General features: G+C 45.6%; 1 protein-coding gene across 1 annotated transcript; it reads right to left on the bottom strand.

Moving 5' to 3' along the window:
- Positions 1-1,738: 1,738 nt before the first annotated feature.
- On the bottom strand, positions 1,739-12,299 carry LOC143567191 (putative xyloglucan endotransglucosylase/hydrolase protein 23). The gene is made up of 4 exons (XM_077053659.1): positions 12,010-12,299; positions 11,718-11,911; positions 11,416-11,486; positions 1,739-2,082 (listed from the first exon to the last, which is right to left on the bottom strand). Exons 1-4 carry the CDS (start codon positions 12,283-12,285, stop codon positions 1,739-1,741), a joined length of 885 nt encoding a protein of 294 aa, XP_076909774.1. The 5' UTR covers positions 12,286-12,299.
- Positions 12,300-13,293: the final 994 nt, after the last annotated feature.

The following is a 13,293-nucleotide window of genomic DNA, read 5'->3' as shown; positions in this document are numbered from 1 at the left end:
TCGGGCCTATTACAGTCAAATCAAAGCTTGAGACGAGGAACACATTGTGGCAAACCGCTTGGCCCCTGTTCGAAGCCCAAAAACGCCTTCTAAATAAAGTTATGGGCCTTTTAATGTTTTTTCAGCAGTTTTTATGTTTTTGTTTTTAGGTTTGTGTTTGGCCCATGGCCCGTTTTAGGCTCATTTCGTATTAGAACACTTATTTATATGTTGGTTATGTAATTCAGAAAGACAGACTTGAACATTAATAAATTTCGTTTTTCTCTTCATTTTCCCTAGACCTTTGGGTGGGATTTGGGAGTTTTGAAGTTCATCACGGGTATTCACTGAATCAACGTGATGATTCGTTCTTCGTTTTTGTTTACACCGTTGCATCATAATCGTACAAACCCGGTGGAAGAGGGAGATATTGGAAGATGAACAAGGTGGACAAACCTAATTGCAAGGATGTGAGGTGTCAGTGTTGCGTTGAGTATGAATCAAAAACCGCATGCAAACGATAATTGAAGGAATTACGCCATGTTCTTGAGTTTTTTGAAAGGAGGGAAAGGAAATGAGAACTAAGGATAGTTAAAAAATGGGTGTTCTCGAGTTTTTTTTAGGATGGAAAGGAAAGGAGTAGAGGGAGTTAGGAAGGATTAAATTAATGTATTTTTCCAATAAATTATCCTCCCAAAAATGGGATGATTACTAAGGATAACTATTTTTAACATAATTATCCTTTCATTTCCTCTAATTTCCTTCCAACTCAAGAAAACACCTAATTAAAAAATATATATTTCCTTTCCTTCCCTTTCTTATCATTCCCTCTTCTTTCCTTTTATTTCCTTGGTTAAAAAACTGAAGACCAAGGCGTTAGAGTTTGAGTATGAAGAAGAGAAATATGAGATATAAGAACTTAATTGAAGGAGTCAAAGAGTCCGAGTGTGGTGACCAACAAGACCCATGAAAATTAAAGCTTAAATGGGTCTAAACCGACTAAATCAATAAGATCTCACCATTTAGATATCGAACAATCTGATTGCTTGATAGGGGAGCGACCAGGTCGCGACATCACTTCTTTTTCTATAGCGAATTATATAGATAGATAGTTTATATTGCATTATATAAATAACTAAATATGTATGAAAAGTTACAGTACAAAGTGTTGTGCGAGATGCTTATGATGTGTTTCTTTTGTTTAAAGTTGTTATAATTCAAGGCACATGATCGATTAACACTTTATTATTGCAAGAGATAAAACTGACTCAAAAATTCATTACAGTAATTCTTTGTTGATCACAAATCTTAATTCTCTAACCAAGCTCTATATTTTAAATTTAACCATAACTTGGTAACTAAGACATTACCATATTAATTATATTACAATTAGAAAACTAAACCAACTTAATCGAATTTTCAACTTAGATCCTTCTATATTCACCGACTTGTGGATACGGTCTAAAATTACCAACAATAGTCACTTTGGTGATGTTTTGAGTGTTTCTGGATTATAATCGCTTATAGAAGCAATACATAAAACAAGAATTGGTTATCAAGATAGTCCTGCTTTGCTCATTTTACTATACTGTTTTGATTGACGTTAATGTATAATAGTTAATAAAAAACGAAAAAATGAAAAGGAAAAAGACGACAGTCCTTATTAACAATAACAATTCATCTTACAAAAATTAGATACATACAAATAAATACATATAGACTGCCAAATCCATTTAACATTAAACCCAAATACACGTCCTTAACCTATGTTATACTCGGGTGGATATCCTTCAGGAAACCTTTTAGAATCCGAACAATAGTTATATACCATATAATTCTTTTGTACCCATTTCAAATTCTCTTGCTCACTACTATCCAACACTTCTGACAACCACGCGGTGTTGCCTGAGGCTGAGCCACCAGTACCACAAGATGTCGAAGTGCCCGACACCACCACACAAGCCTCCGCGTTAAAGTTTCTATAGGAAGCAGTGAACGGTGCTTGACTCCAATCAGTCTTCACAAGCCCACCCCTAGTCGCCCAGTCATCAGCATTCCATAAACTCGAGTATATCCTCATGGGTTGGTTTTTAGGAAATGGTACTGAAGAAACACTAATCGGACCCAAGGCAGATTACGGATAACCTGGGGGTTAAATAGATGTTTCCCACGAGGGGTTAGACCCGGCAAAGATGGTTCTTCTGATAACCTGCAAAACAGACACCGTGAGCTCGTCACTGAGAAGGGGGGGTTCCTCCTTGTGACCACCCTCCGGCGTGAGAATCAGACTAGATTGCTCTTAAATATAAATGTATATTAAGAGATTGCTAGAGCAGATATCAGGTATAATATGTAATACGAGATAGTATATGATGATAATGTGATCCGATGAGATGATCATACCATTTGGGGTATTTATAGCCGAAGGTAGGTTTCCAAGAAGGTGTGGCCGGCTGAATAGTATTCCTGTTCCACCAACTGTGGCCTACGCACGTGCCCTGCTGGTAGTTGGTGGTAGGCAGCGGCTGACAGTGACCAGGCCTGCTGTGTACTATTCCTTTTCCACCAACTGCCGGCTATGCACGTGGTATGACAGGAGTTGGTGAGTAGGCAGCGGCCAATAGTGACATACAGTACAAGAGCATGCTGCTCGCCATACTGTTGTCAATAAGCTGTCGTATCTTTGGTCAGATCTTTTGCCCATACCTCGTCAGGTACAGTACAGAAGATCTTCCCGTATCGTACGGACTGGCTTATTTGGGCGGGAGTATTCCCCCTCCCGCCTTTGTGCGGGATTGCTCCCGGCTTTGCTCATCCCCTCAGGTGACTGCTGAGTTATTGAGAGCTAAGTGCCTTGTGCGTGTAGCCTTGCTGCGCGGGTGGCCTTCCCTGATGGCTTGTATCCGCAGCTGCGGGAACAGGCAGAGTACTTCACCATTATGAGGCATTTCCTGCGGGAACAGCTTGCGTACTGCGCGTAAGGACGTCACGTCTCTGAGCATGGTGGGTCCTGCGGATCCAGTTGGTTTCTGCGCAGACGTCTCTCTTCAAGGTGAGTCTTGCGGGTCCAACTGGGCTCTGCTGGGACCTACCTCTTCAAGTCCCCCCAGTCCAATGTTCTTCTCATGAATGTTTAATAAAGTGAGGTGAACTTTTGGACATAAGCAAAGGGTTTTGAAAAGGGTTTAGTTTTAAGGTTTTCCATGGGGATTCTTCCCGCGGAAGTCCTTGTCACTTGCAGAAATTCCCGACTTTCCTGCTTGATCTTTGGGTATGATGCGGGTAGGTCTGTAACCTCCTCGCAAGTCAGGAGCGTTGAGTCCTACTTGTGTGGATTCTCCATGAGGTTTTGGTAGTTTTGAACATAGTGATCAATTATGTTAAAACCACCAATTCCAACCTGGAGCTTCATACAATGTAGTTCTCGACGTTCCCGCTATGCGGGGATGTTATTTCCTTTTCCGTAAGCATTGCCCAGAAGATCCTTCTTGGTTTCAATTCCCTGCGGAGCGCTAGGTATGTGAAGGGTTTTGCCTTGACACTGTACCCGCGCTCGTCTTACGGTTACTTTACTTCCAAGGTATTCCTGGCGTCCATTCCCTGCGGGTGCTAAGTATGTGAAGGGTTTTGCCCTGACACTGTACCCGCACCCGTCTTATAGTTACTTGGTTGCCAAGGTATTCCTGGCGTCAATTCCCTGCGGGTGCTAAGTATGTGAAGGGTTTTGCCTTAACACTGTACCCGCACCCGTCTTATAGTTACTTGGTTGCCGAGGTATTCTTGGCTTCAATTCCCTGCAGGTGCTAAGTATGTGAAGGGTTTTGCCTTAACACTTTACCCGCACCCGTCTTATGGTTACTTGGTTGCCAAGGTAAGGGGTATTTTCCCGCTTACTTTTGAATCTTTTTGAATTTTTGAAATTCGAAGAGTTGGTGAAAGGATAAGAACAGTCCAAACCTCTGAAACGTCGTGCGACGGTTTCTTCTGACTGTGTCAGGACGTGCAGGAAGTTATGGTGACGTGACAGTACAAGGTCATTTCAGACGCTTTTTCAGGCGCGTGGGCGCGATTTTTCGGGCGCGTGGCCGCGAAATTAATGGTACGCGTCCTTTCAACAGCTGTTGCCAGCTTGCTTTTTGCCACGTGTCATAGTTTCATTGCACCTTCGATTTCTCTCTCTTCCGCATTAAAATCATCGCATTAATTGCGATTAGTATATAAAGGGGGAGAGGGTTCTTTGTAATCCACACTTTCACTTTTCTCTTCATCTTCAAAACGATTTCCGGCGAATACTCACCTTTCCAGTCGAGCATTCTCTTGAAATCGTTTTCTTCTTTCATCTGCAAGATGTCTTCTCACGATCTCGAAACTACAGCCCAGGAGGCTGGGGTGTTCGCCGATGACAAGAGTACTACTGGCGAGTGCCAGTGTGCCCTGCCTGTCGATCTGTATCAGTACATCGTCAGGAAGTTCATGCTCGAGTCTCTCGAGCCTGAGTTTCCTGAACCCCATCAGACGGTGTATGATGCCCCCAGAGGCAAGATCGGGGTATATGCTGCATTCTTTGTCTATGGGAATCTTAGGTTCCCGTTGACAAAGTTTGTGTACCGTGTCCTAGAGAGGCACGGTGTACACCTGACCGAGGTGCACCCGATGGCGATCGCGAAGATTCGCCACTTCGAGTGGGTGTGCCGGATTCTGGGCATTGAGCCCTATGTCGACCGCCTGATGACCTTCTACTCTTGGAGGTGCATCCAGGGGTGGTATACGCTGATAACCCGGATTAAGGGTTTGAAGATTTGCGCAACCGAGCGCAGTCTTCGTTCGTGGAAGCGGGAGTTCTTCTACATCTCCGCTCGCGCCATCCCCCTTGCCATGAAATTCAAGAATGGGCAAGCACTTCCCAGCCTTCACGCCTCCAACTACCAAGAGGCGGAATGGTTCTCGAAGATATCCCGAGTCCAATCTCCGGTTTACCGGTTTGCGGAGTCCGGGATGGTGATGCTCGGGATGAGCCGGGTGTGGAAGGATGCGGATGCGCAAAAGATCCCAATCGTCCTTGAATACGGTTCGAACTCTGTTCCTTACGGTATGCTCTGTTTCTTTTTGTTGATTTAGAATCTCTTCTAACTTCTTTCTTGTTTATTTCAGAGGGGAACGACTTGCAGTCGCTCCTGTATCCGCGGGAGGCTGACAGTCCCGCTCGGATGGGTACTCGTGCTCTAGATGAGAACGAGTTGCCCATCCTTGAACAAACGGCAGATCGGTTCGTGGAGGTCTACCCGCTAGGCCACGAGATCCTGAGCGCCAGGCGGCCAGGTAAGGCGTTATTCAACCCTCGACCCCTCAATGTTGAAACCTCTGCTGGAATTCCTCTAATCTTATGTTCTGATGAGGAATCCGCAGATGGTCCTCCGTTGGTGCGGAAGAAGAAGGCTGCCGGCGGGAAGGGAAAGGAGAAGGTGGCCTCCACTGCCGATCCGGTGCCTCGGTCTGATTCAGAGGCCGAGAGCGAAGAGGTGGCGGGGAACCCCGGTGGTGATAAGACCACCGCTCCGGAGGCTGCGACGACTGTCACCTCCGGAGAGCCCAGGATGACAATGGTGAGCGGCGTGAAGAGGCCGGCTCCATCGGGTTCATCCCCGCCTCTCCGTACCTTTAGGCACAAGAAAACCCGTAAGTACAAACGTCCCTTATTTTTAACTTCTTAGCTTTCCATCATTAATACTTATCTTCTTTGTGCAGGCGTGGATGTTGACGCATTCCAGGGTGGAGCGGGTAGGAGTACCTCCCCGCCCATGACGGTAGGCTTGGTCAGCCTACCTGAGGCGACGACCCAGGCGGCTGCGCCTACGCCTGCTTCCGCTGGTTCAGTTGCTCACTCCGTTGAGCCAACTGTTCCAGCTGTGATGACATCACCGCCGGCCGTCAGTGCCATTTTTACCACATCTTTCACTGAGCCGGCGGTTACTTTTGCTGCGGATTCCACAGCGGCGACCACGGTTGTGAGTTCACCTCCGGTGAGTTCACCTCCATTGGTTTCCACTGCGGCGGCCTCCATGCCTCCGACGTCGGCAGCTACAGCCGATACTTCAGGTATGCTTGGGGCTTATCGCCAATCTCTGCCTCCTTCCCATCTGCCTGACCTCTTGGATGGGTTTCCCTTGGGTTCAGGTGATGGGTTTGGCGGCTATCGGCCTGTTGTTGACCCTACAGGTGCGTAGGGTTCTTTTGGCCTTTTTAAATTTTTATCATCTTTTCCTAATGCTTTATGTTTTTTGTAGTGTCGGATTCCAATGAAGTGTATGTTCCACGATGGAACATCCGCCGAGGAACAACCCTTCGCACACCTGTGGAGTGCGTGGAGTGGGCTCGTCACGCAGCTCCCAGTGGTGCGTTGGGGGAAGCCATGGCTAGCTACCAGAAGGGTAGGCTAACCAATGAGCTTTGGGTTCTCCTGGCCCGGATGCAGCCGCGCGTCGAGCTGCTTTGTCGTGAAAACGACAAGTTAAAAGCAGCTCGCCTTCAAGAAGTAGCTCGGGCGCGGGCTGTCCGGGAGGAGAACGTAAGGCTTACCGCAGTGGCTGCGGAAAAGGAGAAGGCCTTCAAGGCCCTCGAGGTTGAAGTTCAGGCCTGGCTCGAGGCCCGTTCCAAGGCTGCCCAAGCTGTTAACGAACAGCTTCGGCTGGCTAAGGAAACTGCAAGGAACACAACCGAGAGGGCCACCAAGGCTGAAGCTGTTGCTGAGCCTCTACGCGTGGAGAATGAGGAGCTTAAAGCCAAATTAGAGGCTCTCCAGCAGGCTCATGATGCCTTGGCGATGGAAGACGCCAAAAAGCTCCAGGAGATCTTGGACCAGAGGGGGGTGCTTGACCATACTGAGCGGAAGCTAAAGGGCGTCGAAGAGGCTGCGGCTAAAGAAGTGTTGCTTGCCAACCTCAATAAAAGTGAAGCCGAACGCGCCCGTAACGAAGCTCAAGCTGCCCTCCAGGAGGCTCTGGTTGCCAAGGAATGGCTTTTTCGAGAAGCGTTGTCTCAGGTATGTTTAGCTTCATGTCTTCACGCTTTTCTTTGTAAATAGAAAAGGTTTTGATACTTGTATTTTTTCTTGTAGGTTGTGCATCGGGTCTTCGCGGATACATCTTATGACGATGCTATGAGCGCAGCCCTCAACGCTTCTCATGAGGATGGGGAAAAGGCCGGCTTCCTGCTTGGTCTAGGGTTCGTTGAGAAAGGCATCCCGCCTTCCAACTTCCCTTTATTTGATATGGATACTGAAGCTATGTACGACCAAGCAGTGAATCAGTATGCCGCCTTCCCGCATCCGGTGGTGGAGAAGGTGAACGAAGCTGCTGCTGCTGATGATGGGCTAGCTATCCTTAAAGCTTTCCTTGAACCGCCACGCACTACTGATGGTGCTGGTCCAAGTGGAAGTGGCCCTAAAGCTTGATCCTGAAGATCCCTTCCCACTGCTAGGATAGGTTTAGCTTGTATAGATTTATATTCTTGTAGGCGGGTAGTTACCCGGCCATTCTTGTAATGAATATTATGAAATATAAATCTTTGTGCGGTTAAGACCGCTATTTTCACTGGATTCCTTGCTTTATAAACGTTATATGACTTGCATACTTTAGTTTAAATTAGCAATTTTCCAAGTGTTTAGAATTAGTTAACCTTTGAACGTGGTAGATAATAGGTTGAAGTTTTGCTTCCTCTTTCGTGATTGTGCGGGTAGGACCGTCACTTGCACTTAGTAGGATGGCTAAACTTTACCTACATCTGACCTTCGTGGAGGTTTTCCTCATCTTTTTTGAAATTTCTAAGTGTTTAGAATAAGTTAACCTTTGACCGTGGTAGATAATAGGTTGAAGTTTTGCTTCCTCTTTCGTGATTGTGCGGGTAGGACCGTCACTTGCACTTAGTAGGATGGCTAAACTTTACCTACATCTAACCTGCGTGGAGGTTTTCCTCATCTTTTTTGAAATTTCTAAGTGTTTAGGATAAGTTAACCTTTGAACGTGGTAGATAATAGGTTGAAGTTTTGCTTCCTCTTTCATGATTGTGCGGGTAGGACCGTCACTTGCACTTAGTAGGATGGCTAAACTTTACCTACATCTAACCTGCGTGGAGGTTTTCCTCATCCTTTAGATATTCTCTGTTTTGAATAAGTTATCCGTTCGACGCGCGGTTGTCAATAGGTTCGGTTTCCTCTCATGATTTGTGCGGTTAGGACCGGCACTTTCATTTAGTTGGATGACCAAAGTTTACCTATGACTGACCTGCGTGAAGGTTTGCCGTTTTTGGGTTTATGCGGGTTTTGCCGCCTTCCCCACGCAACGACTTTCCACGTAATTATGCGGTGAAAACCGGCATATCAGTGTTGAATAAATTAACCGTTCGACGCGCGGTTGTTAATAGGTTAGTGTTCAGTTTCCTCTATCATGATTCATGCGGATAGACCGGCACTTTCATTTAGTGGGATGACTGAACTTTACCTTTAACTGACCTGCGTGAAGGTTTGCCGTTTTTTGGGTTTATGCGGGTTTTGCCGCCTTCCCCACGCAACGACTTCTTTCACACTTATGTATGCGTTGAAAACCGGCATCAGTGTTGAAAGTTCATAAAAGTATAAATGTAAAATCATCAGCGTCGATGTTCTAAGGAGAATCATTTCCATTAGAAGTGGCTCTGGGCCTTTTCTTTACAAATTTGGAATTGATCTACATGCAAACTTTGTAATTGAGCTCCCTTCCATGTTGTTGGGATGGGAGTGCCATCGAGCCGATACGCACCTGGTTCGGGATCTCGTTGTTTGCGCAGTATGTAGTCTCCATCATTGAAGCTGCAATTTTATTCGTGTTTTCCCCAATTGGGGTTCTACACGCATCAGCCTGCTCAGCGTTCATTGCGCCACGAGGTGCGCGAGCGTCGCATCTCTGAAAAATGCTTCGACCATGTCCTTAACGTCTGTGCATTCTTCAGTGTTGTGGCCTTTTGTCCTGTGAAAGTCACAGTATTTGCTCCGATCAGCATTGTGACGATGTCGGATTATTGGAGCCTTTGGCCATGGGAGCTCCTCAGTGGTAATATCTCGGTGACGCTTTTGGTGAGTGGCGTCCATCTAGAGTTCTGGTTCGACTGTACGTTATCCCTTCCGCCTAACCGATGTTGCAAGCTGGATGAGGTGTCAAAGTTTACCCTTGACTGCCAAATGCCTAGCTTCCGCTTTTTGTTTAATCGGGCGGTAAGGACGTTGTCTTCTCTTGTTTTCTGAGTGTAGAGGTTTGTGCTCTGGGGGAGATCTCTACCCAGTTGCTTCTCCGTTTCCGCAAAGCGTTTTGCTGCTGTCATGATGGCATCCCATGTGGATGGCATGCCATCTTTACCCGTTAAGGTGCGGATGAGCTCTGGGTCATTTGCGCCCTGGATGAAAGCAGCGCGAACAAGATCTTCGCTGATATTACCCAGACTTAGCTTCTTTGAGTTGAAGCGAGTGATGAAGTTTGGCAAAGATTCATCTTCCTCTCGAATGCATTTGAGGATTGTCCATTGTTCCTCGGTATACTTTCTTTGCTGGCTGAAGTGTTGGCTAAACTTTTGCTGAAAGTCTTCCCAACCGTAGATGTGGTGGACCGGTAGACGATCGAACCACGCTCTAGCAGCCCCAACAAGCGTCATTTGGAACATGTAACACCACGTAGGTTCCGTCCAACTACTGACGGTTGCCCCCGCTATGAACCTGTTCAAATGATCGTCTGGATCAGATATACCATCGTAAGTGCCGATGTTGGACATCTGTTTGGCACTTTTCGGGACGATTGCTTCCGCAATGTCCTTTGCAAATTTGGACGTTCCCGCCTTTGCAGCATTTGGTGTAAATGCTTTCGAGAAGTCACGTGGACTTCCACCTGTGTTTTTTGGTTTGAAGGCTTCTCCAAAACGCCTTCTCGGTTGGGAGTCCGTTTCCTTACACTTCCCTTTTGCCCTATGGCGAGGGTTCGCGTCGGTGTCGGATTCCTCCGAGTATTCGCACTCACTACTCATGAGCTGTTGAGTGCTTCCAAATTCGTCAGCCTGTTGGACGGAACGCAAGCGTTCGTCCAACTCAGCTTGGAATTCCTTTTGACGTGCTTCCGCCCACGCTTTAATTTCATCGAGTGTTTGGCGGGGGAGCCTCGTTCGTTGTCTCTCTAACTGGGTATCGGTGAATCCCAGTGAGCGATTATTTACTGCACTTGCCCCAGCTTGGGTAACTGGGGTAGTGTTCGTAAAATTTACTTCACTTGCCCCGGCTTGGTTAACCGGGGTAGTGTTTGTAAAGACTGTGTAGCCGGTATTCCCCCCAGTAGCTGGGGTTGTGGTTACCGGAGTTTCTTTAACCATCTTTCCAGAAGTTTAAAAAAACTGAAAAGAAATGAAGTTCTAGCTTTTATGCACGGATGGCGCCAATAAAGAAACACTAATCGGACCCCGGGCAGATTACGGATAACCTGGGGGTTAAATAGATGTTTCCCACGAGGGGTTAGACCCGGCAAAGATGGTTCTTCTGATAACCTTCAAAACAGACACCGTGAGCTCGTCACTGAGAAGGGGGGGTTCCTCCTTGTGACCACCCTCCGGCGTGAGAATCAGACTAGATTGCTCTTAAATATAAATGTATATTAAGAGATTGCTAGAGCAGATATCAGGTATAATATGTAATACGAGATAGTATATGATGATAATGTGATCCGATGAGATGATCATACCATTTGGGGTATTTATAGCCGAAGGTAGGTTTCCAAGAAGGTGTGGCCGGCTGAATAGTATTCCTGTTCCACCAACTGTGGCCTACGCACGTGCCCTGCTGGTAGTTGGTGGGTAGGCAACGGCTGACAGTGACCAGGCCTGCTGTGTACTATTCCTTTTCCACCAACTGCCGGCTATGCACGTGGTATGACAGGAGTTGGTGAGTAGGCAGCGGCCAATAGTGACATACAGTACAAGAGCATGCTGCTCGCCATACTGTTGTCAATAAGCTGTCGTATCTTTGGTCAGATCTTTTGCCCATACCTCGTCAGGTACAGTACAGAAGATCTTCCCGTATCGTACGGACTGGCTTATTTGGGCGGGAGTATTCCCCCTCCCGCCTTTGTGCGGGATTGCTCCCGGCTTTGCTCATCCCCTCAGGTGACTGCTAAGTTATTGAGAGCTAAGTGCCTTGTGCGTGTAGCCTTGCTGCGCGGGTGGCCTTCCCTGATGGCTTGTATCCGCAGCTGCGGGAACAGGCAGAGTACTTCACCATTGGGAGGCATTTCCTGCGGGAACAGCTTGCGTACTGACCGCGTAAGGACGTCACGTCTCTGAGCATGGTGGGTCCTGCGGATCCAGTTGGTTTCTGCGCAGACGTCTCTCTTCAAGGTAAGTCTTGCGGGTCCAACTGGGCTCTGCTGGGACCTACCTCTTCAGGTACGCCTTTTGACTCTTCGTTCTTAAATTGTCGAATAGGCGCGCCATCTACTGAAAATCTGGCGACATCGTTAGCAAAAAGCGTATATTTAGTGACATGTTTCGGGTTGTTGTTAACAATATTATTTCCAAAAAAAAAAACTAAAAAAGAACATACGCAAAATGTATTAGACAGATTTCATTGGATTTAATAGAGAAATATATAATATTATAGGACAAACGTCATCTAGACTAGTACAGTATAATGACACAATTATACCACAATATGGATTTGAGACGAGAAAACTTACAAAATGAGTTGGGGATTCCAAAGAATAGAATATGTGTGGAAATCGGCGGTTGGACCAAACCAGAGATAAAATTGTTGCTCGCGGTTGCCTTTACCTTGGGTAAACACGTTTGTATGAACGATGTACGGGTCTCCACTCAAGTTTCCCAAGAACTCAAAGTCTATCTCGTCCCAGTTTGATCCCGTTGAACTCAACTACAAATAATCATTAACTAATTATCAAACAAAATGAAACAAGAACAAAAAATAGTAGTTTTAAGTTTTAAACCGATCATTTATTCATTTACACTTACATAATATACAGTAACGGTACCAGCTGAGTTTCCTGGCACCAACTTGAGTTGCATATCGATTTTCCCAAACAAGTACTCGTTTCTCGATTGGAAACCCGAGCCAGAGACTTTGTCAAGGGAGAGAGTCAAGAGATTTCCATTGTCAAGGATCTTTCCGCGACCATCTCCCCATGTGACGTCGAGCTCATTGTAGAAATTAGCCGAGACTAAAGACGTAACGAAAACACATACTGATAGTATTAAAAATTTAACATTCCTAGACGAAAACAAAGCCATATATGTTGTTAGAAGTGTTAAAACATATGTTGTTGTGCTTTCTTATAAGCTATAACTATTTTTGATATTTATAGAGATATTTTTTTGACCGGCAAAAGCAGGTTAATGACAATAATAAACACACGAATGGAGTTATGAAACCTTCGAACGCGGTTTCTTAATGGGTGAAAAGTCAAACGCACTAAGTGGTTCCAGAAGGCGGCAGTGATTATATGGACCGGTCCCGGTTGGACATTTTCCAGTGTTTGCCAACTTACCAAGGTTAAATGCTTAAATAAAATTTTATTATATTTCTAGAATTTTAATTAGGTCGTTTGTTAAATTAGATGTGGTTTAATGGTAGAGCACTCATTTAATAGTGAGAGGTAGGGGATATAAACCTCACTATCACCGATTTATATGGAAGATGTGAAGGATGACCCTGACTGTTGCAGGGTTCAAGTCCTGATCTCACCCAGTTTTACTGGCTTCTCGTTGTCGTGTCATTTGGCGGGCGTGGGGGTCGGGTTTTATCCGGTGAATCCCTCAATAGGTGGACCGCTAGGGGCTCCGTCCGTCTGGACTAGTGACCGGCTCGGGCTACCCTTAGCTAATGGAGGTCGCATACAAAATACCCGGCGTTACTTAGTTGGTCGTTCAAAAAAAATTAGGTCTTTTGTTAAGAATAGGAAAAAGGACAACATGTGAGTTTTTATTTGTTAATTAGGGTGATCGGCTAGAAATTTTTAACTGTTTAACAAAGTTTTATAATCGGGTTGTTTTCATAAAAGTGATTTTTATGTTTAAAAATCATAACACACGTGGAAGTATGATGACACCGTTTATGCAGTTAGCCAACTCAAGGACGTATATTATATTAGCCAACCTTAGGTTTCTTAGCCAACGAGCTTAGGTGTCGCAAGATGATTGGTTCAATTAAAAACTGTCTATAAACTTATACATGCCAATTTTATAGAATAGTAACCAAGTTTTAAAAGTGTTTCAATTAGTTCACTTAACTTTAAAAAG

The sequence above is a fragment of the Bidens hawaiensis genome, unplaced genomic scaffold, assembly GCF_021521415.1.
Source record: "Bidens hawaiensis isolate Kalapana, Puna unplaced genomic scaffold, B.hawaiensis_p1.1 tig00023233_1, whole genome shotgun sequence".
In the NCBI taxonomy this organism is placed as follows: Eukaryota; Viridiplantae; Streptophyta; class Magnoliopsida; order Asterales; family Asteraceae; genus Bidens; species Bidens hawaiensis.
This window is presented reverse-complemented; position numbering and strand designations above follow the sequence as displayed.

What these genes read in the sequence shown, in the direction of transcription:
- LOC143567191 (XM_077053659.1), bottom strand. Translation starts at nt 12,285, where the DNA reads ATGGCTTTGTTTTCGTCTAGGAATGTTAAATTTTTAATACTATCAGTA. An exon ending in GTACCGTTACTGTATATTAT is followed by an intron (nt 11,912 to 12,009) that starts GTAAGTGTAAAT and finishes GATTATTTGTAG; the next exon opens with TTGAGTTCAACGGGATCAAA. An exon ending in AGGCGTACCTGAAGAGGTAG is followed by an intron (nt 2,083 to 11,415) that starts GTCCCAGCAGAG and finishes GTGTTTCTTCAG; the next exon opens with TACCATTTCCTAAAAACCAA.